The following is a 25,864-nucleotide window of genomic DNA, read 5'->3' as shown; positions in this document are numbered from 1 at the left end:
AGCTGATCCCGACGACACGTCTGCTGTGCCTAGGGATGATTCTGGACACAGTCCAGAAAAAGGTGTTTCTCCCGGAAGAGAAAGCCAGGGAGTTATCCGAGCAAGTCAGGAACCTCCTAAAAACAGTGCATCATTGCACAAGGGTCCTGGTAAAAATGGTGGCTTCCTACGAAGCAATTCCATTCGGCAGATTTCACGTAAGAACTTTTCAGTGGGATCTGCTGGACAAATGGTCCGGATCGCATCTTCAGATGCATCAGCGGATAACCCAATATCCAAGGACAAGTGTGTCTCTCCTGTGGTGGTTATAGAGTGCTCATCTTCTAGAGGGCCGCAGATTCGGCATTCAGGATTGGATGCTGGTAACCACGGAGCCCAGCCTGAGAGGCTGGGGAGCAGTCACACAAGGGAAAAATTTCCAGGGAGTGTGATCAAGTATGGAGACTTTTCTCCACATAAATATACTGGAGCTAAGGGTAAATTTATAATGCTCTAAGCTTAGCAAGACCTCTGCTTCAAGGTCAGCCGGTATTGATCCAGTGGGAAAAACATCACGGCAGTCGCCCACGTAAACAGACAGGGCGACACAAGAAGCAGGAGGGCAATGGCAGAAACTGCAAGGACTTTTCGCTGGGCGGAAAATCATGTGATAACACTGTCAGCAGTTTTTCATCCCGGGAATGGAAACTGGGAAGCAGACTTCCTCAGCACGACCTCCACCCGGGAGAGTGGAAACTTCATTGAGAAGTTTTTTCCACATGATTGTAAACCGTTGGGAAATACCAAAGGTGGACATGATGGCGTCCCGTCTGAACAAAAAATGGGACAGGTATTGCGCCAGGTCAAGGGACCCTCAGGCAATAGATGTGGACGTTCTGGTAACACCGTGGGTGTACCAGTCGGTGTATGTGTTCCCTCCTCTGCTTCTCATACCTAAGGTGCTGAGAATTATAAGACGTAGAGGAGTAAGAACTATACTCATGGCTCCGGATTGGCCAAGAAGGACTTGGTACCCGGAACTTCAAGAGATGCTTACAGAGGTCTTATGGCCTCTGCCGCTAAGAAGGGACTTGCTTCAGCAAGTACCATGTCTGTTCCAAGACTTACCGCAGCTGCGTTTGTCGGCATGGCGATGGAAAGCCGGATCCTAAGGGAAAAAAGGCATTCCGGAAGAGGTCATTCCTACCCTGGTCAAAGCCAGAAAGGAGGTGACCGCACAACATTATCACCACGTGTGGCGAAAATTTGTTGCGTGGTGTGAGGCCAGGAAGGCCCCACAAAGAAATTTCAACTCGGTCGTTTCCTGCATTTCCTGCAAACAGGAGTGTCTATGGGCCTCAAATTGGGGTCCATTAAGGTTCAAATTCGGCCCTGTAAATTTTCTTCCAGAAAGAATTGGCTTCAGTTCCTGAAGTCCAGAAGTTTGTCAAGGGAGTATTGCATATACAAACCCCTTTTTTGTGCCTCCAGTGGCACTGTGGGATCTCAACGTAGTTCTGGGATTTCTCAAATCACATTGGTTTAAAACCAGTCAAATATGTGGATTTGCAGCATCTCACATAAAAAGTGATCATGCTCTTGGCCCTGGCCTGGACCAGGCGAGTGTCAAATTGGTGGTTTTTTCTCAAAAAAGCCCATATCTGTTTGTCCATTCGGACAGGGCAGAGCTGCGGACTCGTCCCCAGTTCTCTCCCTAAGGTGGTGTCAGTGTTTCACCTGAACCAGCTTATTGTGGTGCCTTGCACCTACTAGGGACTTGGAGGACTCCAAGTTGCTAGAAGTTGTCAGGGCCCTGAAAATATATTCCAGGACAGCTGGAGTCAGAAAATCTGACTCGCTGTTTATACTGTATGCACCCAACAAGTTGGGTGCGCCTGCTTCTAAGCAGTCGATTGCTCGTTGGATTTGTAACACAATTCAACTTGCACATTCTGAGGCAGGCCTGCCACAGTCTAAATCGGTTAAGGCCCATTCCACAAGGAAGGTGGGCTCATCTTGGGCGGCTGCCCGAGAGGTCTCGGCATTACAACTCTGCCGAGCAGCTACGTGGTCAGGGGAGAACACGTTTGTAAAATTCTACAAATTTGATATCCTGGCAAAAGAGGACCTGGAGTTCTCTCATTCGGTGCTGCAGAGTCATCCGCACTCTCCCGCCCGTTTGGGAGCTTTGGTATAATCCCCATGGTCCTTTCAGGAACCCCAGCATCCACTAGGACGATAGAGAAAATAAGAATTTACTTACCGATAATTCTATTTCTCGGAGTCCGTAGTGGATGCTGGGCGCCCATCCCAAGTGCGGATTATCTGCAATACTTGTACATAGTTACAAAAATCGGGTTATTATTGTTGTGAGCCATCTTTTCAGAGGCTCCGCTGTTATCATACTGTTAACTGGGTTTAGATCACAAGTTGTACGGTGTGATTGGTGTGGCTGGTATGAGTCTTACCCGGGATTCATAATTCCTCCCTTATTGTGTACGCTCGTCCGGGCACAGTACCTAACTGGCTTGGAGGAGGGTCATAGGGGGAGGAGCCAGTGCACACCACCTGATCCTAAAGCTTTACTTTTTGTGCCCTGTCTCCTGCGGAGCCGCTATTCCCCATGGTCCTTTCAGGAACCCCAGCATCCACTACGGACTCCGAGAAATAGAATTATCGGTAAGTAAATTCTTATTTTTCTGCAAAAAAGATGCGCAATGCTAGAAGATTCTGTGCAGCTAGGAATGGGGCCAAGAAGATTCTGTTTCACCAGTGGCCGGGATTCCCGCTGCAGAATGCCAGCTGGGGAAGGACGGGCGCAACGAAGCCCCTTACACTCGCCATAGGTTCTATTCCCACTCTATAGGTGTCGTGGACACCCACAAGTGGGAATAGTCCCTGTTAGTCCACATGCCGACTGTCAGGATGTTCATGGGGCCGGATGGAGGTGTCGGTATTGTAACCGCCGTCTCTTGACCACTAGTCACATAACTACATCCCTTACATTCAACTCAAAGTCAAAACAGCTTACTTGTACCAGAGGCTCTGTTCTTATAGTTTGTTCAACTTATCAATGGAGCAGCACAAGCCAAATACACGATTGTTTTTACTGGGGAACATTATCAGTGCAGTAAAGTAATTTTCTCTTACGTCCTAGTGGATGCTGGGGTCCAATTTAGTACCATGGTGTATAGACGGGTCCTTTGGCAGCCACTAGCACTTTAAGAGTTTAATAGTGTGGGCTGGTCCCTCCCTCTATGGCCCCCATCCTAACAGACTCAGTTTAGAAAATGTGCCCGGAGGAGTCGGTCACGGCTAGGGGAGCTCCTAGGAGTTTTTCTAGTTTTATTTTTTTCTAAGAGTTGTTAGGTACAGGAAGGCTGCTGGCAACAGCCTCCCTGCTTCGTGGGACTTGGGGGGGAGTAGGAACCAACTTTTGAAGTTAATGGTTCTCTATCTCCGCTGACAGGACACTGAGCTCCTGAGGGTGCTGATCGCAAGCCCACGAGGCAACCGCTCACTCCTGCTGCACGGCCGCCACCCCCTAACAGAGCCAAAAGATAGAAGAGTGGTGAGTACAGCGCCAGAGGCCCGGTTAGCGGGTCGCCGGCGGGAATGGCGGCACAAGGGTGGGAGCACAGTTCTGACAGGCTGCGCTCCATGAAGGCTCAGCAACATGCATATGTAGACGCTGCTGAGGGGCGTCCTGGGCCAGCGCGATCACCCTACGACTGGTAAATACAGCTAACGGGCTACTCCCGCTGTTAGCATCAAAGACCTCAGACCAGTATAAACTAATTGTGCGGGAAGCCACGCGCCATTACAGGGGGCGAGGCTTCTCAGAGCGGATCCAGCACTCACCAGCACCATTTTCTCCCTGCAGATCACTGAAGCAGGGCGCTGACAGGGAGCGCTGACCCCCACATAACTCCAGTCATCCTCTTACCAGGGTGTTATAGACAGGGGGGGAGAGTGTAGTTAGTACTAATTAACCTATTAAGGTTAGTTAGTCAGTGCCGGGCTTTTATCATAATAACTGCCCACAGGGGCGCTGTGTGGCTGGCTCCTCATACTCTGTGACTCTCTGAAGGATACTCTGGGATAAACTGTGTCTGACATTTTCCTGTATGTGTGTGTAAGTGTATATATCCACATTACCATGTCTAAGGGCTCTGTGTCATGTGCTGCAGAATGTGTATCTTCTCCTGAGGAGTCTATTCCATGTACTCAGAACTGCAATGTGCTTTCCCAACCTTCTGAATTCGAACCCCTATGGGTGGATTCTTTAAGGGGAATGATATCCCAGATTTCATCAAGGATGTCACATAATGAGAAAGAGATGCAGTTTTTGAGAAAATCTGTAGCGGGTTTGAAGTATTCAGCTCCCACTACTTCCTCAAATACCCCACCTACATACCCAAAGAAATGTACACTTGCCCAGATAATGCAAGTTGACACTGATACCGACTCTGATTCAGGGGACGGCGATGGGGATATGCAGGGGGGTGATGCATCCCTTGCTAAAGGGGTGCAGCTAATGATTGAAGCCATTAGGGATGTTTTACATATTTCTGAGAAGGTACATGAACAAGTGGAGGAATCTTATTTTACAGAAAATAGGAAATCCTCGCTTACCTTCCCTGCTTCTAAGGAGTTAAACTCTCTTTATTTGAAAATCCTGGGAAAACCCAAAGACAAAGTTCCAGATCCCTAAAAGAATTCTCATTGCTTTCCCATTCCCTGAAGAGGATAGAAAGAAGTGGGAAAACCCACCTATAGTAGACGCTTCTGTATCTAGGTTGTCTAAAAAGGTAGTTTTACCTGTCCCTGGTTCAACCTCCTTAAAAGAGCCGGCAGACCGCAAGATTGAGACTACGCTCAAATCACTATACACTGCTACAAGCCTGGCTTTAAGGCCCACTATTGCTTGTGCGTGGATTTCTATAGCCATAGTAAAGTGGTCAGGCACATTACTAGAGGACTTAGATACTATGGATAGGAGTGACATTGACTTGTTTTTACGTCACATACAGGATTCTGCAGGCTTCATGGTGGAGGCCATGAAAGATCTTGGCATGCTGAATGCAAGCGCTACTTCCATGGCGGTCTCGGCACGCAGAGGACTCTGACTACGCAAATGGACTGCGGATGCAGAATCCAAGAAAAGTGTGGAGAACCTACCCTTCACAGGTCAGGCTTTGTTTGGGGATGCGTGGATCACCACGGCAACTACGGGTAAATCAACCATTCTCCCCTCAGCAGCACCACCGACTAGGAAATCTTATCCTACGTCTACACTGCAGTCCTTTCGGACCGCAAAATTTTAAAAATCCAAATCCCCTTCCACCTTCTTTAGGGGTGGTCAGGAAAAATCCAGAAAACCTGCACCAACAGGTTCTCAGGAACAGAAACCAGTTTCTGCTTCCTCAAAATCTTCGGCATGATGGTGGACCTACTAGCCTGGAGATCGGGCAGGTGGGAACGAGACTAAAAGATTTCAGTCACATCTGGGCATCATCATGCCTAGACCCTTGGGTGACAGACATTGTTACCCAGGGCTACAGACTGGAATTTCAGAACTCCCACCTCACAGATTCTTCAAATCAGGCTTACCAGTTTCGCTGACAGAAAGTGCTATCCTGCAGGAAGCCATTCGAAAATTGGTCCAAATAAATGTTATTGTTCCAGTTCCACCTCACCTGAAACACAAGGTTTATTACTCAAACCTGTTTGTGGTACCGAAACTGGACTATTCGGTAAGGCCAATATTAAACCTAAAGTCATTGAACCCCTACTTGAGGGAATACAAATTCAAGATGGAGTCTCTGAGAGCAGTGATCTCAGGTCTGGAGGAGGGGGAATTCCTGGTATCCCTGGATATCAAGGATGCATACCTTCACATTCCGATCTGGCTGCCTCACCAGGCTTATCTCAGGTTTGCGCTACTGGATTGTCACTATCCGTTCCATTCCAGGCACTGCCTTTTGGCCTCTCCACAGCACAGAGTGTTCACCAAGGTGATGGCAGAGATTATGCTACTCCACAGGCAAGGAGTGAACATAATTCCATATCTGGATGATCTGCTGATAAAAGCATTTTCCAGGGAGAGGTTGTTGCAGAGTATTGCTCTCTCAACTCGACTACTCCATGATCATGGGTGGATCCTGAACCTTCCAAATTCACATTTGGAGCCGACAAGGAGACTGCCCTTCCTTGGGATGATACTTGACACGGAAGTGTAGAGGGTGTTTCTACCGGTAGAGAAAGCGTTGGTGATCCAATCAATGGTACGGGATGTCCTGAAGCCAGCCCGGGTATTGGTTCATCAGTGCATTCGCCTTCTGGGGAAGATGGTAGCCTCCTACGAGGCTCTTCCGTACGGAAGATTCTATGCGAGGTCCTTCCAACTGGATCTCCTAGACAAATGGTCGGGATCACATCTTCATATGCACCAGTGGATATGCCTGTCGCTGAAAGCCAGACTTACACTCCTCTGGTGGCTGCAAACTTCTCACCTACTTGAGGGCCGCAGGTTCGGGATTCAGAATTGGATCCTTCTAACCACTGATGCAAATCTAAGAGGTTGGGGAGTGGTCACCCAAGGGGAAAACTTCCAAGGAAAGTGGTCAAGTCTGGAATCCATCCTTCCGATAAACATTCTGGAACTAAGGGCCATATACAACGGCCTTCTACAAGCGGCACATCTTCTGCAAGATCAGGCCATTCAGGTTCAGTCGGACAATGTAACGGCAGTGTCCTACATAAACCGACAGCAGAACGAAGAGCAGAGCGGCAATGTCAGAGGTAACATGAATCCTCCTCTGGGCAAAAAAGCATGCGGTGGCACTATCAGCGATCTTCATTCCGGGAGTGGACAACTGGGAAGCGGACTTCCTCAGCAGACACGATCTCAATCCAGGAGAATGGGGCCTCCACCCGGAGGTGTTCACAGAGGTGACAAGCTGATGGGGCATCCCTCAGGTAGACATGATGGCCTCTCGCCTCAACAAGAAGCTTCGCAGGTACTGTTCCAGGTCGAGAGACCCACAGGCAGTGGCGGTGGATGCACTGGTAACTCTGTGGGTGTTCCAGTCAGTGTATGTGTTCCCTCCACTTCCACTCATCCCAAGGATTATCAAACTAATAAAAAGAACAAGAGTTCAGGCGATCCTCATTGCTCCGGACTGGCCAAGGAGGGCTTGGTATGCAGATATCATGGAATTACTGCTGGAGGATCCGAGGGCCTTCTGCAACAGGGGCCATTCCCCTATCAAGACTTGGCGTGGCTACGTTTGACAGCATGGAGGTTGAGCACCAGATCTTAGCTCGGAAGGGTATTCCGAAAACGGTCATTGCTACATTGCTAGGAAGGGGGTTACGTCTAAACTAGTGCTGGTCAACGATTAACATTTTTAATCGCAATTAATCGCAGGATTTCATGCGATTAATAGCGATTAATCGTATTGTTAGCCGACTAAAGTCAATAATGAATTCAAAAGTGGTGTATTGCGCACTTTTAGTACTTCTATATGAACAACAGTGCAATAACAGTAAACAACACTGCAAAAACATTTGGTTTGCAGTTTTCCCTTAACACAGTAGCATTTAAAAAACGTTAAAAATTTAAATTAAAGGGGGCGTGGCCTGGAGGCTGACTGAATAGGCTGCACTACATCTGAGCTCCCAGGGATCTGGGACTAAAAAGTGCCATAAAAGCCTTCAGCTACACAAATCGTTATCTAACAAGAGCAGTTCTAAGCTATACCCTGGTGGTGCAAGCGGGGAGTCAGCGCTGCGGAGTCGGGGAGCCGGTTTTCTGGCTCCTGCGGACTGCGGCCTACTCCTTGCCCCGAAGCAGGGGCCTCAATTTTCGGATCATCCCCGGACGTGTGGGCCTCCGCCCCGAGAACACGCGCTGAGCCCTCCAAGAACCCTCCTAACGCTGCTACAGCGGTACCCATTATAGGACACTACTCCCCACCCGACAGACTTACCCCGGGACCGAGGATTGCTGGATCTCGGGCGCCGGAGCGCGGACGGCAGCCATCTTGGCTGCAGAGGAGGAGAGGTTGCACGGCGGTGAGCGGCGGGCGGCCCCCGGGAGGACGCGGCTGGCGGCCTTGAGTCAGAGGGAGGACCGCGGCAGACACCGCTGAGAGGCCCCTCCACGACAGCCGCTTGAGGGAGGCACAGACGGACCGAAGAATTACCCGCGGGGACGCGTGATCGGCTCCGACAGGTACAGTCTCCCCAGACCTCCCGCGCTGACTTGCACCCCCTGGCGAGTGCCCACCGCGCCCAGCGCCCGAGGAGGCTGGAGAGGTGTCCCCGGGCGCTGTGTGGGTGTTGAGGCCTCCGCTCCGTCCCGGGTCCGGGACCTCGAGTTTGGGGCCTACCCGGGAGCGAGCTCCGGGACCAGAACGCGGCCGCGCCGGGTCCCCTGGCGGCTCCCCTGCACAAGCAAGCAGCCTCACTCTAAGCCCCTCTCTTACCCCGGACCATTGGGGACGGCGGCGGGGATCAGACTCCCACTCCCTGCCCTCCAGAGCCGCGGCTGCGGCCTCCTCCCGACGGCACCCACTCCGGCGGCGGCCATCTTGCTGCACCCGGCCCGCCGGTTACCTGCACACCCCTGCCCCTACGAGCCAGCCCTGCCCCCTCCGAGACCCCCTCTAACAAAAATACTACCTTAGCAGGGGGAGAGAGGGATCTGCTGCCGCTTCTGAAGCCCCCGGGAGTTGAGGCCTACATCAGCACCAGGAGCCGGGGCCTAAAGTAGCTGCATACACCCGCTGCGGAGCCCTGCCGGTGTGGAGGCTTGTTGGAGCCACCTATCTCCCCCCCGCGGCTGTGGATAGCCTGGTTACCTCTCTGTGCCCCCTCTCTGTGCCCCCCCTTCATTCATCACAGCTTATTCCGGACCCTGCCGGTGGACTCCCCTCCCGCTACTAGCTGCAGACCTCCCTCACCGCTGAGTGGTGCTGCCCCGGTCACTGGCTGGTCCGTGCCCGGAGCACGCCTCCGCGATTCCTGGTCGGTGGAGACCCTACGTGAGTCCCCCTCTCAACCCCGGATATCTACCCTCCGGGCCCTCCACGGGTCACCCCCATGGACCGGACACAGATAACTACAATATAATGCACCCGTAATGCTCTCGGCCTGCCTTCCCCGGTCCTGAGTCTCACCGCTGGAGCGCCGCCCCCAGCATCTCCCCTGCTGTCTATCCCCCCCTCCCTACTCCCACGATGACCAGAGGTAATAAAAAATCCCAGGGGTCCGATCTTACACCATTCCTAACCAAAAAAAACACCCCGGCCATGAACAAGTCTGATACTCCCGGGCCCTCCCAGGCCCCTTCCGAATCGGAAGCTGAGGAAGACGATCATACACCCCTTACCCGCAGAGACTTCCTCTCCCTCCTTAAGGAGATGCGGGATATCAAATCCTCAGTCCAAGCTCTACACTCCCTCAAATCAGATATCGCTGACATCGGCTCCAGAACTGACCAACTCGAAAGAAGGGTCGAGGAGGTGGTAACGTTCCAGCAAACGGTTGAAACCGACCTTCACCAAATCCGCCAAGATGTCGCCCACCTTAAGGAGGACCATGAAGATCAAGACAACAGAGCAAGGAGAAATAATTTGCGGATCCGGGGTATCCCCGAGGAGGTCGAGCCTACTCACCTTGAGCTCTACCTCAAACGTCTCTTTGCACACCTATCGCCTGACACCCCTGAGGAACATCTCCTCCTGGACCGGGCCCACAGGGCCCTGCGGCCCCGCTCCCAGGACTCCTCCCAGCCCAGAGATGTCATCCTCCGACTACATTACTTCACGGCAAAGGAAGCCGTCATGAGGGAGGCCCGACGATTAGGATCTGTGACTTTCCAAAACACCCCGCTTCAAATTTTTCAGGACTTATCCCCGCTCACTCTAGCTAAACGTAGGGACTTTAAACCCATTACCTCCCTACTCTCCCGCCACAACGTGAAGTACCGCTGGGGTTTCCCTTTCCGGATCCTCGTATGGCACCAAGGGAAACTTCTCACAGCCAAAGATCAATCAGAGGCCCAAACGCTCCTCTCAAGGCTGGGCATCTCCACCCCTGACCAAGATGCTCACCCGCCGCGCTTCCCGCCGCGGTCACAACGGGACACACCCCAATCTCCGCGCTCAGAATGGATCACGGTCCCATCTTCCGCGACCTCCCAAGCTCCACCTCCAGTTACCTGAGAACTTTCATCCCTCTACACAACCGCTTTTCACACAAAAATGGGGCGACCACCCCTGGTCGCACTCTCCCAATAGAAATCTTACGCTATTTCAGGTTCTCCGTAATCTGATCTCTTGTTTCCTCAGTTGTTGTTTTACAAATGCTTTATTGTTGCCCCCTGTTGAAACGTTTCAATGCTGCGAATCTTAATGCCTAACTGCCTAAAATTACAAATGTCTCTGTCCTGAAGTGATTCCATGCTATCCTCTGAGTTAAGTCCTTCCATCCTTCCCCCCCCCCCCCCCCTTCTCCTCTTCTTAGCCCCATGGGGCTGGCGCTCCAGCTGTCTTCTCTTCCTGTCTTCTCTCTAGCTTTCTCCCTCAGACTCCCCCCGGGGGAGGCTTGCCTACGATTATTTCCCGAGCGGCTCGTGATCCACGAACTGGGCCCCATGCCGCGCCCCCACAGGGCCACGCGCCCTACCGCTGACCTAGGTGCTCACCCGACGCCTAGTACTCCCTCCCATTGTCAGCTCTACCGGTCCTGGCCTCCAATGCCAGATGACCAACTACCTTCCCACCCCTTCCGGTCTCCTCTCCCCCCCCTCCCTACGTGGACCATACTCTTTCCCACCTCATATACCTCCAACCTATCTCCCCCCCCCCTTCCTACATCTCTAAACATTTCCGCTCTTTTTAATCTGCCTACTTCGCTGTTGTTTCCCCATGGGTCTCCGGGTTCTTTCTCATAATGTGAAGGGTCTGAATAGCCCTCAAAAGAGAGGTAAACTGTTTGCCTCCCTTAAACACCACAGAGGCGACCTGATCTTCCTACAGGAAACTCACTTTCTACACGACTCACATCCTACCCTCCATTGCAAACCATTCCCTATCTCCTTTCACGCCTGCGATCACTCAGCCAAAAAACGTGGAGTAGCGATCCTATTTGCCCGTCACCTCACCTTCGAACTCTTAGACTCCCATACCGACAAAGACGGTCGTTTCCTAGTCCTGGTGGGGAAACTTAATAATAAATTATGCACCCTAGTCCACGTCTACGCCCCCAACCAACGACAGGAACGATTCTTCACAAGGCTGGATACTCTCCTCACACGAGTCCAAAGAGGCGACCTCATACTTGCAGGGGACTTTAACTCCGTCCTCAACCCACAGCTAGATCGTTCTACCGCCTCCCCTGCCCCTTCCCCGTCGGACTCCCTCCGCTCTAGATCCCTCCTCCGTCTCATGCGCTCTCAACTCCTCTATGACTCTTGGAGGATAAAAGATCCCTCTGCCCGCGATTACACCTTCTACTCCGCCCCACATAACTCCTACTCCCGAATTGATATGATCCTGCTCAGCCATGATCTGGCCCTGAATCTCCAGGATGCCCATATTCACCCACTAATTTGGTCCGACCACGCCCCCATATCCTGCGACCTGACAGGCCTGGTTTCTCGCCCTCGCCCCATGACATGGCGTCTCAACGATTCCCTCCTACACAACCCTGAGATAAACTCTCACCTCCAAAACATGATCTCTGATTACTTCGCCTTAAATGACCATCCCGACATTTCTAGGTCCACCCTCTGGCTGGCACACAAGGCGGTCCTCCGGGGGCACCTCATTAGCCTTGCCTCAAAAGCCAAAAAGCAAACCCTCTCCCAATACAATAGACTCTCCATTAAACTCCACGCACTCGAGACCCTACACAAGGCGTCTTCCGACCCGAAGGTCTTGTCCGAACTTCGCACCATTAAGGCGGAACTTGACCTCCTTCTCACTACACGGGTGGCCAAGCGTCTTAAGTGGCTTCGCCAGACCTTTTATGAGAAGGGCGACAAGGCGGACAAGATTCTGGCGGCACGACTCCGCTCTACGAGAGCCACAACCAACATTGTCACTATCAGGAACTCTCTCAACCAACTTGTTCAAGACCCCATAGCCATTAGAGCCGCTTTTCAATCCTACTATACTGATTTATACAACCTCCCGCCTCCCCCACCGGGTGCCCCCTCCCAACCCCACGCTGACCTCATTTCCCACTTTCTCTCTGCTTCCAAACTACCCAGACTACCCCAGGACGCATTGGACTCCCTCAACAGGGAGATCACGGTAGAAGAGATCGCCCAGACTATCCTCATGCAAAAAACTGGCAAATCCCCGGGCCCGGACGGGTTTACGGCTCTATACTACAAAAAATTCTCTGCCCTTCTCTCCCCACACCTGCACTCTCTCTTTAATGGGGTTGTCCAGGGCGACCTCTTTCCCCCTGAGATGCTAGAGGCCAGAATAGTGGTGATTCCCAAAGAAGGCAAAGATCCCCTTAACTGCGCCAGCTACCGCCCCATATCCCTCCTGAACCTAGACCTTAAAATTTTTGCCAAGATCCTGGCCACCCGTCTTAACCCATACCTCCCTTCCCTAGTTCACTACGATCAAGTAGGATTTATCCCGGGCCGCCAGGCAAGGGACAACACCAGGCGTGCTATTGACCTCATACATATCTCGAATTCCAGGAAAGCCCCCACTATCATACTCTCCTTAGACGCCGAAAAAGCATTTGACCGAATCTCCTGGGATTTCTTGAGACCCGCCCTAGAGGCCTATGGCCTATCTGGCGGCTTTCTCACAAGCATCCTAGCATTATACTCCACTCCCACTGCCACCGTCCTTATCAATGGTATCCCATCCGCCCCACTTAGTATTGCCAACGGCACACGTCAGGGCTGCCCTCTCTCCCCTCTAATATTTGCCCTCATTATAGAACCACTTGCTTCTCAAATTAGAGCACACCCGGACATACACGGTATACAGGTGGGCCCCACAAATCCCAAAATTTCTCTCTTTGCAGACGACATCCTACTCTCCCTGTCCCAACCCCTCATCTCACTCCCAAATCTATTCTCGCTACTACAAGCCTACAGTCTTATATCAGGATATAAAATCAACTATTCCAAATCTGAGGCCATGATGCTTCATACCCCCCAGCGTGAGGCCGAGTCCCTCCGTACCAACTTCAATTTTAAATGGCAACCCACGAAGATCAAATACTTAGGGATATACCTAACCCCTCGATACGACTGCCTCTTCCGAGAAAACTTTCCACCCCTCCTTACCAAAACACTAGCTGACTTGACCTCTTGGAATAGTCTTTTCATCTCGTGGCTGGGCAGGATCATAGCGGTTAAAATGACCATTCTCCCCAAATGGCTCTATCTTTTCCAGACCCTTCCCGTGACAGTCCCGACCACCTTCCTCCGCACTATTCAACGAGCCCTCACACGCTTTATTTGGAACCACAGACCTCCCCGCATAGCCGCCAATACTCTGAAAAGACCAACCTTCGCGGGTGGTAGAGGCCTTCCCGATGTCAAACTATACTACCTTGCTTCCCACCTATCCCACATTGTCACCTCATACGCTCCTCCAGGATCGGTGTCCTGGCTGGACATCGAAGCAGCCTTCATGGGCATTCCAGACCTGTCCCCCCTATGGGGCCTCTCCCCCACCTCTCGATCCCCAGCCTCTAAGCATCTCCCTACCATCAAATTCAATCTCAAAACTTGGGACGCTCTCTCTTTGAACTGGGGTCTCACTACCATACCCTCACCCTTGACCCCCATCTGGCAAAACCCCAAGTTTTCCTCCGGACTCTCTGTTACGAGATCCCGAATGTGGACAACACTGGGCCTTAAATTTCCAACGGACTTTGCCGATCGAGGCCAATGGTTGTCCCTGCCCGACCTCCAGCGGAAAACTCCCTCACAACCACTTAACCCCTTCCAATACCTACAAATACGCCATTTTCTGGCCTCCTTCCCCTCTTCCGCCTTACTCCGCGCCCTTACTCCCTTTGAATCCCTATGCGTCAACTCCCATTCCTCCAAAGGTATAATCTCCCAACTCTACTCTCTCCTACTAGACTCCTCCCTCCCTTCTTCCCGGCCCCATGAACTCGCGTGGGAACAAGACCTCGGACCTCCTCCAGAAACAGAGGACTGGGAGGATATGAGGCTGGGGATCGCTAAAAGCTCCATTGCCACTGCCTTTAAGGAAACGGCCTACAAAATCTACTACCGCTGGTACTACACCCCCGACCGACTTAACAAAATTTTCCCATCCTCCTCCCCGTCCTGTTGGAGAAACTGCGGAGCTAGAGGCACTATGCTCCACATATGGTGGACCTGCCCAGTAATTGTGCCCTTCTGGGACTTGGTCTACTCCCTCCTTAACTCACTTCTAGACCCTCCTGTCCGGAAAGACCCCTGGACCTCCCTGCTATGTTATCCCCCCCCACTCCTCAATAAATTCTCCCAAAAGCTAACCTCACATATCTTAGCAGCAGCAAAATCATTGATTGCCCTCAACTGGAAGAACCCCTCCCCACCTTCCCTACTCTCCCTTAAAGCTAAAATTTGGCACATCGCCTCAATGGAAAAGATCACATACTATCTCCACGACCGGGGCCACGTCTTCGAGCAGGTTTGGGCTCCTTGGCTCGCCGCCGAACGCAGAAACTAGCCTCCCCTCCTTTAGAACACCCCCCTCCCCCCCAGGGACCCATGGGCCCCTACTGCTCTCCCCCTCCGACATTTCTCTCTAACCCCCCCCCCCCCCCCCGCTCTAACTTCCCTTCCTCCCTGCTGCTCTCTTCGTCCACACCCCCTTCTGAATCTCCTCCCCCCTCTTAATCTGACTTTACTTGTTCTCATGGTATACATCATATATAGACACAAATGTGGTCCTTCCCCCTCCCCCCCCAAACCCCATGTTTGAAGTTGATTGTCTCTCCCTCATTGATTAATCTTGTTATATACTTGAAAATGTGGTCTACCCCGGACACTGGCTATGTTGGCCGCCTGTCCCATGTATTTTCAGTATGTTCTCTGTACCTACCTGACCACGCATAAATAAAGTATTTAAAAAAAAAAAAATTTAAATTAAAAATAAAATGTTTTCTGAGAATCTAAATCTGTTTTCTTTCCCAGATTTTTGTTCCCACCAGATTGGACAGATATATTTTAGGTGTGTAACCTATTTACTGCTCTGCACCAAGCCAGTTGCTAAGACACACAAGGTTATTTACATTTTCAGATGATAAAGAAACTCTCTTCTTCTGTACAATATGACCAGCAAGAGAAAACAACCTTTCACAGGGTACTGATGTTGCAGGTGTGGCCAAGTACTTCTGTGCAATGGAGGCCAGCCTGCTGTGTGAGCCTGCATGTTTGGACCACCACTCTAATGGACAGGACTCTGTACTGATGGTGGGCTCCGCTCTGAATCGACGCACACTGTTCTCAACTGAATCTTCTTCCTGTTCAGAATCAGACACTGATGAAGCAGCCAATAGGGCTAACTTTTTATTTGGTGGCTCTGATGTTGTTGCTTCCACAGGTTTCTCTGCAGCAAACCTCTGTTCCTTTAGTAAGTTGGTGACTAAGGCCCACACCTCACCCCTCTCAGCTCTGGGTATACACTTGAGGTCCTTGAATCTAGGGTCCAATGCGGTAGCAATCTTCAGATATGCAATGTTGGCATTTTCTTTGCCTGTCTCCAGGTCTGTTCTGAATGTAGACTTAAATTTGACCACGTAGGCAGGGTCATCATCTGAACTCTCCATGACCCGAGAGAGATGGCAAAAAGCAGGCAGAACCTCAGAGCATGAAACATACTTTTCTCCTCCCAGAAGTTCAGTCACATACCTGCAACAGCAAAAAAAAATCAAACCCATTTCTTTGGGTACGGAAGAATGCTGGTGGTCAGAAGACCGACAGTGGCATCCTGGAATCCAGATACCCAAAAGTCCCCGGTAAGTATGCTAACCCTCCCTACCCTAAACCCTCCCTGCATAGTGCCTAGCCCTAAAAGTCCGCTGGTGCTGCCTAACCCTAACTCTCCCTCCATGCAGCCAAACCCTAACCCTCCCTGCTCCCTACTAACCCAACCCTCCCTGCTCCCTATTAACCCTAACCCTCCCTGCTTCCTACCCACCACCAGTAAGTGCCTAAACCTACCTAACTACATCCCATTCATGCTATATTTTTTACAGACAGGACAGTGGAAAAATGAAATATATGAAGTATGTAAAATATACCTGCAGGGCTCCAGTAGCGTTTCCAACCTCTGCAGTTTGTCCATTTCAGCTGTAGTTGGCATGGCAATCTTGGTGTTGTGTGTGGTGAGGACATCCCTCAGTGGCTGTTCATTTCTACAGACACTTTTTATCATGTCCAGAGTCTAATTCCATCTGGTTGGAATATCTTGTATAAGCGACTCCTTATTTTGTCTGTTGAATTTGTTGTTTTTGTAATTCTGCAGCACTTGCTGGACTGTGTTTAAATGGCCTACAACTTTTCTGCATTTGGCCAGGACATTGTCAAACGCACTGTTCTGCAGAGATACTGTGACAGAACGCTGGAGACTGTGCGCAGTGCAGGGGACATGTTCAAAAGGCAGGTGTCTTGCAGCAGCAATCATATTTCTTGCACTATCTGTGCTAAATGTTCCACTCCTGTGCAACATGAATAAAATGTTCAGCGCACGTTTCAGCAAAATGTCTCTCTTCTGTTTTCATTACAGTCAGAGCATGTGAATGTAGCTCCCAGTGTTCATCAATATAATGCACTGTAACTCCAAGGTAATTATGGTTACCCAGCGATGTCCAGTAATCTCCAGTGAGAGCAACATGTGGTGCACATTGTAACGCCATCGCTTTTGTAGTCCTCTCATTTTCATACAAGTCATGTATTCTTCTTGTGATGGTGCGTCTTGAGGGAGGCTCATACGTGCTGTCATTCGTTGCGATCCTAAGAACGTTCCTCAGACCGACATCTTCGACAATACTAATTGGCCTGCAGTTTGTAGCTATCCACTTCGCTATGTTATTTGTTAGCTTTTCTTGCTTTTGTTTATCTATACTTCTCCCATACGCTGTATCCAATGTAGTCTGCCGAAGCTTCCCTCCACTGTTTGTTTGAGTGGGTGAGTTGCTGGCATCAACGGTGTGTATTGCATTTAAGTGATACTTCAGACTCAAAGTACTCCGGTGATAAGAAAATTCAGCTTTGCAGTGTTTACAAATAACTTTGGTTTTATCAACTGTGCCATCTGGTAGAGATTTAAAATGAAAATGTCCATGTAAGATTTCGGTTCCTTTCTCCATTTTCTGTGAAAACATTTTGAAATAAATAAAATAAAATTTTATAAAAAAAAAAAAAAAAAAAACGATATATTTTTTTTTTATAGCAGATTAGGCACCACAGCAATAAAAGGGAGTATAATAGCTTAGCAGGGAGACCTTAATGAACGAAGGAGGCCCAAACTTCCAATCCCATCCACTAACTCTCTTGTTAATATAAGCAATATCAGCCCCAATGTACATAAACCCGTCACATCCAGTCCCACAGCGGCATTGATAGAACCAGTGAATAGCCGCGGGTGAAAAGTGCTTCCTGCGCTGTCTCTGATACTTGCGCGCCGGCCAGCGCGCGCGCTGCGGGACCATTCTCATCCAGTCCCACAGCAGCGCCTGCCGGAGAAGAGAAGGGCTGCCCTGCGCGCTGCAACCCACGCGACCGAGGTTTCTCCTCAGCCGCGCGTAACTAAGTTACCCAGTTCCGGCCAGCGCACGCTACGGGATCCCACTCACCCAGTCCCACCGCGGCGCAGCTCCCGCTTGTGTTCTAACTTAGAACACAAGCGGGAGCTGCGCCGCGGTGGGACTGGGTGAGTGGGATCCCGTAGCACGCGCTGGCCGGAGCTGGGTAACTTAGTTAGAACTTCTAAGTTAATCGCTACCTATCTAACTAAAAACTAAATACTAAAGAGCAGCTATAAGGGAATCCTATGCCTTTGCTAGGGCCCTGTATAAAAACCAGTACTCACAGAGATATTGTGAAGATGTCTCAGTCTCAAGAGGTTATGGCGGCTTCCTCTTCTCCGGCGGCATCCAGTGGCTTCCTCTTCTCCGGCAGCATCCAGCGGCTTCTCCATCAAGGGTGTCAGATGAAGTACTGCTTCCGGCGGCTTCTTCCGCTACTGCTTCCGGCGCAGCAGCGTTAACGGCGTTAACAATATTATCGCCGTTATTGCCTTATGGCGTTAACGCGTTAATAATGCGTTATCTTGCCCAGCACTAGTCTAAACATTACCATCGGATTTGGAAAAAGTATGTGTCTTGGTGTGAATGCAAGAAGTTTCCAACGGTGGAGTTTCAACTGGGACGGTTTCTCCTCTTTCTGCAAGCAGGTGTGGATGTGGGCCTACGCTTGGGCTCCATAAAGGTCCAGATTTTAGCCTTGTCCATTTTCTTCCAGAAACAATTGGCTGCCCTCCCTGAGGGTCAGACATTCTTGAAAGGGGTTCTGCACATCCAACCACCCTTTGTGCCTCCTACGGCACCATGGGATCTTAATGTGGTGCTGCAGTTCCTGCAATCGGATTGGTTCGAACCTTTGCAGGAGGTAGCCATCAAGTTTCTTACTTGGAAGGTGGTCACACTGTTGGCATTGGCTTCTGCTAGACGTGTGTCAGAATTGGAGGCATTGTCATGCAAGAGCCCTACTTGATTTTCCATGAAGATAGAGCTGAGCTCAGAATGCGTCAGCAATTTCTTCCAAAGGTTGTGTCTGCTTTTCATATCAACCAACCTATTGTGGTGCCAGTGGCTACTGACTCCTCACTTACCTCAAAGTCCTTTAATGTGGTGAAGGCTTTGAAAATTTATGTGAAGAGAACTTTTCATCACAGGAAGTCGGACGCTTTATTTGTCCTTTATGACCCCAACCAGGTTGGGTGTCCTGCTTCTAAGCAGACGATTTCTCGCTGGATCAGGTTCACTATCCAGCTCGCTATTCGATGGCAGGCTTGCTGTGTCCAAAATCTATTAAGGCTCACTCTACTCGTAAAGCTGGTTCTTCCTGGGCGGCTGCCCGGGGTGTCTTGGCTTTACAGCTTTGCCGAGCAGCTACTTGGTCAGGGTTGAACACGTTTGCTAAGTTCTACAAGTTCGATACTTTGGCATCTGAGGACCTAAAGTTTGGTCAATCTGTTCTGCAGGAACCTCAGCACTCTCCCTCCCGTACTGGGAGCTTTGGTACATCCCCATGGTACGAAATTGGACCCCAGCATCCTCTAGGATGTAAGTGAAAATAGGATTTTAATTTCCTACCGGTAAATCCTTTTCTCGTAGTCCATAGAGGATGCTGGGCGCCCGCCGAGTGCTTCGTATTCCTGCATTGTTACTTGGTTCAATATTGTTGTTTCAGGTGTTGCTGAATTATTACAAGTTGGTTAGTTTGGCTTTCCTTTTTGTTATGTGTGAGCTGGTGTGAATCTCACCACTATCTGTGTATTTCCTTCTCTCGAAATATGTCAGTCTCCTCGGGCACAGTTTCTAGACTGAGTCTGTTAGGAGGGGCATAGAGGGAAGGGCCAGCCCACACTATTACACTCTTAAAGTGCCAGTGGCTCCTAAAGGACCCATCTATACCCCATGGCACTAAATTGGACCCCAGCATCCTCTACGGACTACGAGAAAAGGATTTACCGGTAGGTAATTAAAATCCTATTGTTCTGTCTTTTGCACACTAACATTTGAGCTTCAGTTTGGTGGCTTGAATTCTCTGGTTACAGCCAAACCAAATCCTTTTAAATACTCGTAGTACTGAGCTGAAACCCGAACAAAAACCATTGGTTTTGTGCACCTGTACAACTTATTAAGAGCAAATGCAGAATTGCAAGATGGCTATATGTGAGAATATGTATAACTTTTAACCTAACAGATTACATTGCCATTAGTTTCCCAACTGAACATATTGTAAAATGTAATACATAAGATAGTATGACTGAGCTGTTATTTCTCTGTCATTTTACAGACAAAAGAAAAGTTCTAATCGCTGGATCTATAGGCCCATATGGAGCATTCCTTCATGATGGCTCTGAGTACACAGGAAGTTACGTGAGAGACCATAGTGTTGAGGTATTCACAACTACTTTAACAATAGTCTACTAAGCCGTCTATTCATTTATTATTAATAACTGAAGCATCTTACCAGTACCAGCCAACCAGCTCCTAATTGCCATGTTACAGGCTGTGTTTGAAAATGACAGTTATGAACTGATTGGTTAGTACTTTATTTCTCTCCACTTTATTTCTCTACAACCTTAGATAAAACTCTTACTAATAATGTTTTGTCATCTGATACAGGATTTAAAAAACTGGCATCGTAATCAGATGCAGAGCTTAGCGTCCGCTGGAATTGATCTCTTTGCTTTTGAGACCATCCCTAGTCAGAAGGAGGCAGAGGCCCTGGTGCAGCTTCTGAGGGAGTTCCCCAACACTAAGGCATGGCTGTCCTATTCATGCCAGGTGAGTGATCACCGACTAGTAACAAGAGCTCTTCTGCTCTCATAGAAATGATAAAATAGGCTTGTGCCATCCTTATGGTAATCTTCTGACCCAGGGGTGTAGCAAGGGTGGCTCCGGGCGCCGAAAAAGATAGAGGGCGCGCCACCACCTGCTCACCCCCTCCTTCTGCCCACTATACCATAGGCCACTGTACAGGCAGCCACAGAGCAGGAGGAGGAGAAACAGAGGGGCACACACTGACTCGGTCTTGGAGACTAGGTAGGGAACAGGGCTGGCCAGAGGTGACAGCAGGAGACACTGACAGCCGGCACATGCCGACACTCTGCCGCCCTCCTTATACTGTTTGTCTCACTGTCTGTTTGTAGCTGTGCAGCAGGTTACGTTTGTCCTGCTACACCACTCTATGCCTCGGCTACTGCAGAACCTCTTTCTACCCCAGTTGCTGTAGCATCTCTTTCTGCCCTGGCTGCTGCAGCAGCTCTTTCTGCTTCGGCCATTGCAGCACCACTCTCTGCTCCAGCTGCTACAGCACCTCTCTCTACATTGATGCTGCAGCACCTTTCTCTGCCTCAACTTCTGCTACAGCACCTCACTCTGTATTAGAAGCTGCAGAGTAACATGTATAAGCGGCTCTGCTGTGGCATAACCTCCCCTATATTTCTCTGACGTCCTAGTGGATGCTGGGACTCCGTCAGGACCATGGGGAATAGCGGCTCCGCAGGAGACAGGGCACAAAATGTAAAAGTTTGACCACTAGGTGGTGTGTACTGGCTCCTCCCCCTATGACCCTCCTCCAAGCCTCAGTTAGGTTTTTGTGCCCGTCCGAGCAGGGTGCAATCTAGGTGGCTCTCCTAAAGAGCTGCTTAGAAAAAGTTTGTTAGGTTTTTTATTTTCAGTGAGTCCTGCTGGCAACAGGCTCACTGCAACGAGGGACTTAGGGGAGAAGAAGTGAACTCACCTGCGTGCAGGATGGATTTGCTTCTTAGGCTACTGGACACTAGCTCCAGAGGGACGATCACAGGTACAGCCTGGATGGGTCACCGGAGCCGCGCCGCCGACCCCCTTGCAGATGCCGAATAGAGAAGAGGTCCAGAAACCGGCGGCAGAAGACGTCTCAGTCTTCATGAGGTAGCGCACAGCACTTCAGCTGTGCGCCATTGCTCTCCGCACACTTCACACCAGCGGTCACTGAGGGTGCAGGGCGCTGGGGGGGGCGCCCTGGGCAGCAATGTAATATACCTATTCTGGCTAAAATATATCACATATAGCCCCTGGGGCTATATGGATGTATTTAACCCCTGCCAGGTTCCAAAAAAACCGGGAGAAGAAGCCCGCCGAAAAGGGGGCGGGGCCTATTCTCCTCAGCACACAGCGCCATTTTCCTGCCCAGCTCCGCTGCGAGGAAGGCTCCCAGGACTCTCCCCTGCACTGCACTACAGAAACAGGGTAAAAACAGAGAGGGGGGGCACTTATTGGCGATATTTATAATATTTGAGCTGCTATAAAGGGAACACACTTATTAAGGTTGTCCCTATATATATTTATAGCGCTTGGGTGTGTGCTGGCAAACTCTCCCTCTGTCTCCCCAAAGGGCTAGTGGGGTCCTGTCTTCTATCAGAGCATTCCCTGTGTGTCTGCTGTGTGTCGGTACGTGTGTGTCGACATGTATGAGGACGATGTTGGCGTGGAGGCGGAGCAATTGCCTGTAATGGTGATGTCACCCCCTAGGGAGTCGACACCAGAATGGATGGCTTTGTTTATGGAATTACGGGATAGTGTCAGCACGCTACAAAAGTCGGTTGACGACATGAGACAGCCGGCAAACCAGTTAGTACCTGTCCAGGCGTCTCAGACACCGTCAGGGGCTGTAAAACGCCCTTTACCTCAGTCGGTCGACACAGACCCAGACACTGACACTGAATCCAGTGTCGACGGTGAAGAAACAAACGTATTTTCCAGTAGGGCCACACGTTATATGATCACGGCAATGAAGGAGGCTTTGCATATCTCTGATACTGCAAGTACCACAAAAAGGGGTATTATGTGGGGTGTGAAAAAACTACCGATAGTTTTTCCTGAATCAGAGGAACTGAATGAAGTGTGTGATGAAGCGTGGGTTACCCCAGATAGAAAACTGCTAATTTCAAAGAAGTTATTGGCATTATACCCTTTCCCGCCAGAGGTTAGGGCGCGCTGGGAAACACCTCCTAGGGTGGATAAGGCGCTCACACGCTTATCAAAGCAAGTGGCGTTACCGTCTCCTGATACGGCCGCCCTCAAGGATCCAGCTGATAGGAGGCTGGTGAATACATTAAAAAGTATATACACTCATACGGGTGTTATACTGAGACCAGCAATCGCCTCAGCCTGGATGTGCAGTGCTGGCGTGGCTTGGTCGGAGTCACTGTCTGAAAATATTGATACCCTGGATAGGGACAGTATTTTACTGACTATAGAGCAGTTAAAGGATGCATTTCTTTATATGCGAGATGCACAGAGAGATATTTGCACTCTGGCATCAAGAGTAAGTGCGATGTCCATATCTGCCAGAAGAAGTTTATGGACGCGCCAGTGGTCAGGTGATGCGGATTCCAAACGACATATGGAAGTATTGCCGTTTAAGGGGGAGGAATTATTTGGGGTCGGTCTATCGGATCTGGTGGCCACGGCAACGGCCGGAAAATCCACCTTTTTACCCCAGGTCACCTCCCAGCAGAAAAAGCCGCAGGCTTTTCAGCCGCAGTCCTTTCGTTCCTATAAGAAAAAACGAGCAAAAGGACATTCCTATTTGCCCCGAGGCAAAGGAAAGGGTAAGAGACTGCAACAAGCAGCTCCTGCCCAGGAGCAGAAGCCCTCCCCGGCTTCTACAAAGGCGTCAGCATGACGCTGGGACCTTACAAGCAGACTCAGGGGCGGTGGGGGGTCGCCTCAAACATTTCAGCGCACAGTGGGCTCACTCGCAGGTGGACCCCTGGATCCTGCAGGTAGTATCTCAGGGTTACAGGTTGGAATTCGAGAAGTCCCCTCCTCGCCGTTTCCTAAAGTCTGCTTTGCCAACGTCCCCCTCCGACAGGGCGACGGTATTGGAGGCCATTCACAAGCTGTATTCTCAGCAGGTGATAGTCAAGGTACCCCTCCTACAACAGGGACAGGGGTATTACTCCACGCTATTTGTGGTACCGAAGCCGGACGGCTCGGTAAGACCGATTCTAAATCTAAAATCTCTGAACCTGTACATACAAAAATTCAAGTTCAAGATGGAGTCACTCAGAGCAGTGATAGCGAATCTGGAAGAGATCCTTCTTCGAAGAGAAGGCGTCTTAATTATCCCTTACTTGGACGATCTCCTGATAAGGGCAAGATCCAGAGAACAGCTGGAGGTCGGAGTAGCACTAACCCAAGTAGTGCTCCAACAACACGGGTGGATTCTGAATTTTCCAAAATCCCAACTGATCCCGACGACACGTCTGTTGTTCCTAGGGATGATTCTGGACACTGTTCAGACAAAGGTATTTCTTCCGGAAGAGAAAGCCAGGGAGTTATCCGATCTAGTCAGGAACCTCCTAAAACCAGGAAAAGTATCTGTGCATCAATGCACAAGAGTCCTGGGAAAAATGGTAGCTTCTTACGAAGCGATCCCATTCGGCAGATTCCATGCACGAACTTTTCAGTGGGATCTGCTGGACAAATGGTCCGGATCGCATCTGCAGATGCATCAGCGGATAAAATTGTCCACAAGGACAAGAGTGTCTCTGCTATGGTGGTTGCAGAGTGCTCATCTGTTAGAGGGCCGCAGATTCGGCATACAGAACTGGGTCCTAGTGACCACGGATGCCAGCCTGAGAGGCTGGGGAGCGGTCACACAGGGAAGAAACTTCCAGGGCGTGTGGTCAAGCCTGGAGACGTCTCTTCACATAAAAATACTGGAGCTAAGAGCAATCTACAATGCTCTAAGCCTGGCAAAACCTCTGCTTTAGGGTCAGCCGGTGTTGATTCAGTCGGACAACATCACGGCAGTCGCCCACGTAAACAGACAGGGCGGCACAAGAAGCTGGAGGGCAATGGCAGAAGCTGCAAGGATTCTCCGCTGGGCAGAAAATCATGTGTTAGCACTGTCAGCTGTGTTCATCCCGGGAGTGGACAACTGGGAAGCAGACTTCCTCAGCAGACACGATCTGCACCCGGGAGAGTGGGGACTTCATCCAGAAGTCTTCCACATGATTGTGGTCCATTGGGAAAGACCAATGGTGGACATGATGGCGTCCCGCCTCAAAAAAAACTGGACAGGTATTGCGCCAGGTCAAGAGACCCTCAGGCAATAGCTGTAGACGCTCTGGTAACACCATGGGTGTACCAGTCAGTGTATGTGTTTCCTCCTCTGCCTCTCATACCAAAAGTACTGAGAATTATACGGCAAAGGGGAGTAAGAACGATACTCGTGGCTCCGGATTGGCCAAGAAGAACTTGGTACCCGGAACTTCAGGAGATGCTCACGGAAGATCCGTGGCCTCTACCTCTAAGACGGGACCTGCTTCAGCAGGGACCGTGTCTATTCCAAGACTTACCGCGGCTGCGTTTGACGGCATGGCGGTTGAACGCCGAATCCTAAGGGAAAAAGGCATTCCGGAAGAGGTCATCCCTACCCTGGTAAAAGCCAGGAAGGAGGTGACTGCACAACATTATCACCGCATTTGGAGAAAATATGTTGCGTGGTGTGAGGCCAGGAAGGCCCGACGGAGGAATTTCAACTGGGTCGATTCCTACATTTCCTGCAAACAGGATTGTCTATGGGCCTCAAATTAGGGTCCATTAAGGTTCAAATTTCGGCCCTGTCGATTTTCTTCCAGAAAGAATTGGCTTCAGTTCCTGAAGTCCAGACTTTTGTAAAAGGAGTACTACATATACAGCCCCCGGTTGTGCCCCCAGTGGCACCGTGGGATCTTAATGTAGTTTTGGATTTTCTCAAATCCCATTGGTTTGAGCCACTCAAATCGGTGGATTTGAAATATCTTACATGGAAAGTAACCATGCTACTGGCCCTGGCTTCAGCCAGGAGAGTGTCAGAATTGGCGGCTTTATCGTATAAAAGCCCATATCTGATTTTCCATTCGGACAGGGCAGAACTGCGGACGCGTCCTCACTTTCTGCCTAAGGTGGTTTCAGCGTTTCACCTGAACCAGCCTATTGTGGTGCCTGTGGCTACTAGCGATTTGGAGGATTCCAAGTTGCTGGACGTTGTCAGAGCATTGAAAATATATATTTCAAGGACGGCTGGAGTCAGAAAATCTGACTCGCTGTT

General features: G+C 50.3%; 1 protein-coding gene across 2 annotated transcripts in view; it reads left to right on the top strand.

The window, feature by feature from the left end:
- LOC135020888 (uncharacterized) overlaps window positions 1-25,864 on the top strand; it is a 106,854-nt gene that overhangs the window by 39,692 nt on the left and 41,298 nt on the right. For both annotated transcript variants that reach the window (XM_063953213.1, XM_063953214.1), the window contains 2 exons: window positions 20,072-20,175; window positions 20,404-20,565. In XM_063953213.1, the coding sequence (XP_063809283.1) occupies window positions 20,072-20,175; window positions 20,404-20,565 (266 nt within the window). The remainder of the gene's footprint in view (window positions 1-20,071; window positions 20,176-20,403; window positions 20,566-25,864) is intronic.

The sequence above is a fragment of the Pseudophryne corroboree genome, chromosome 2 (genome assembly GCF_028390025.1).
Source record: "Pseudophryne corroboree isolate aPseCor3 chromosome 2, aPseCor3.hap2, whole genome shotgun sequence".
NCBI classification, from domain to species: Eukaryota; Metazoa; Chordata; class Amphibia; order Anura; family Myobatrachidae; genus Pseudophryne; species Pseudophryne corroboree.
The sequence above is the reverse complement of the archived record's forward strand: the minus strand, read 5'-3'. Positions and strand labels throughout refer to the sequence as shown.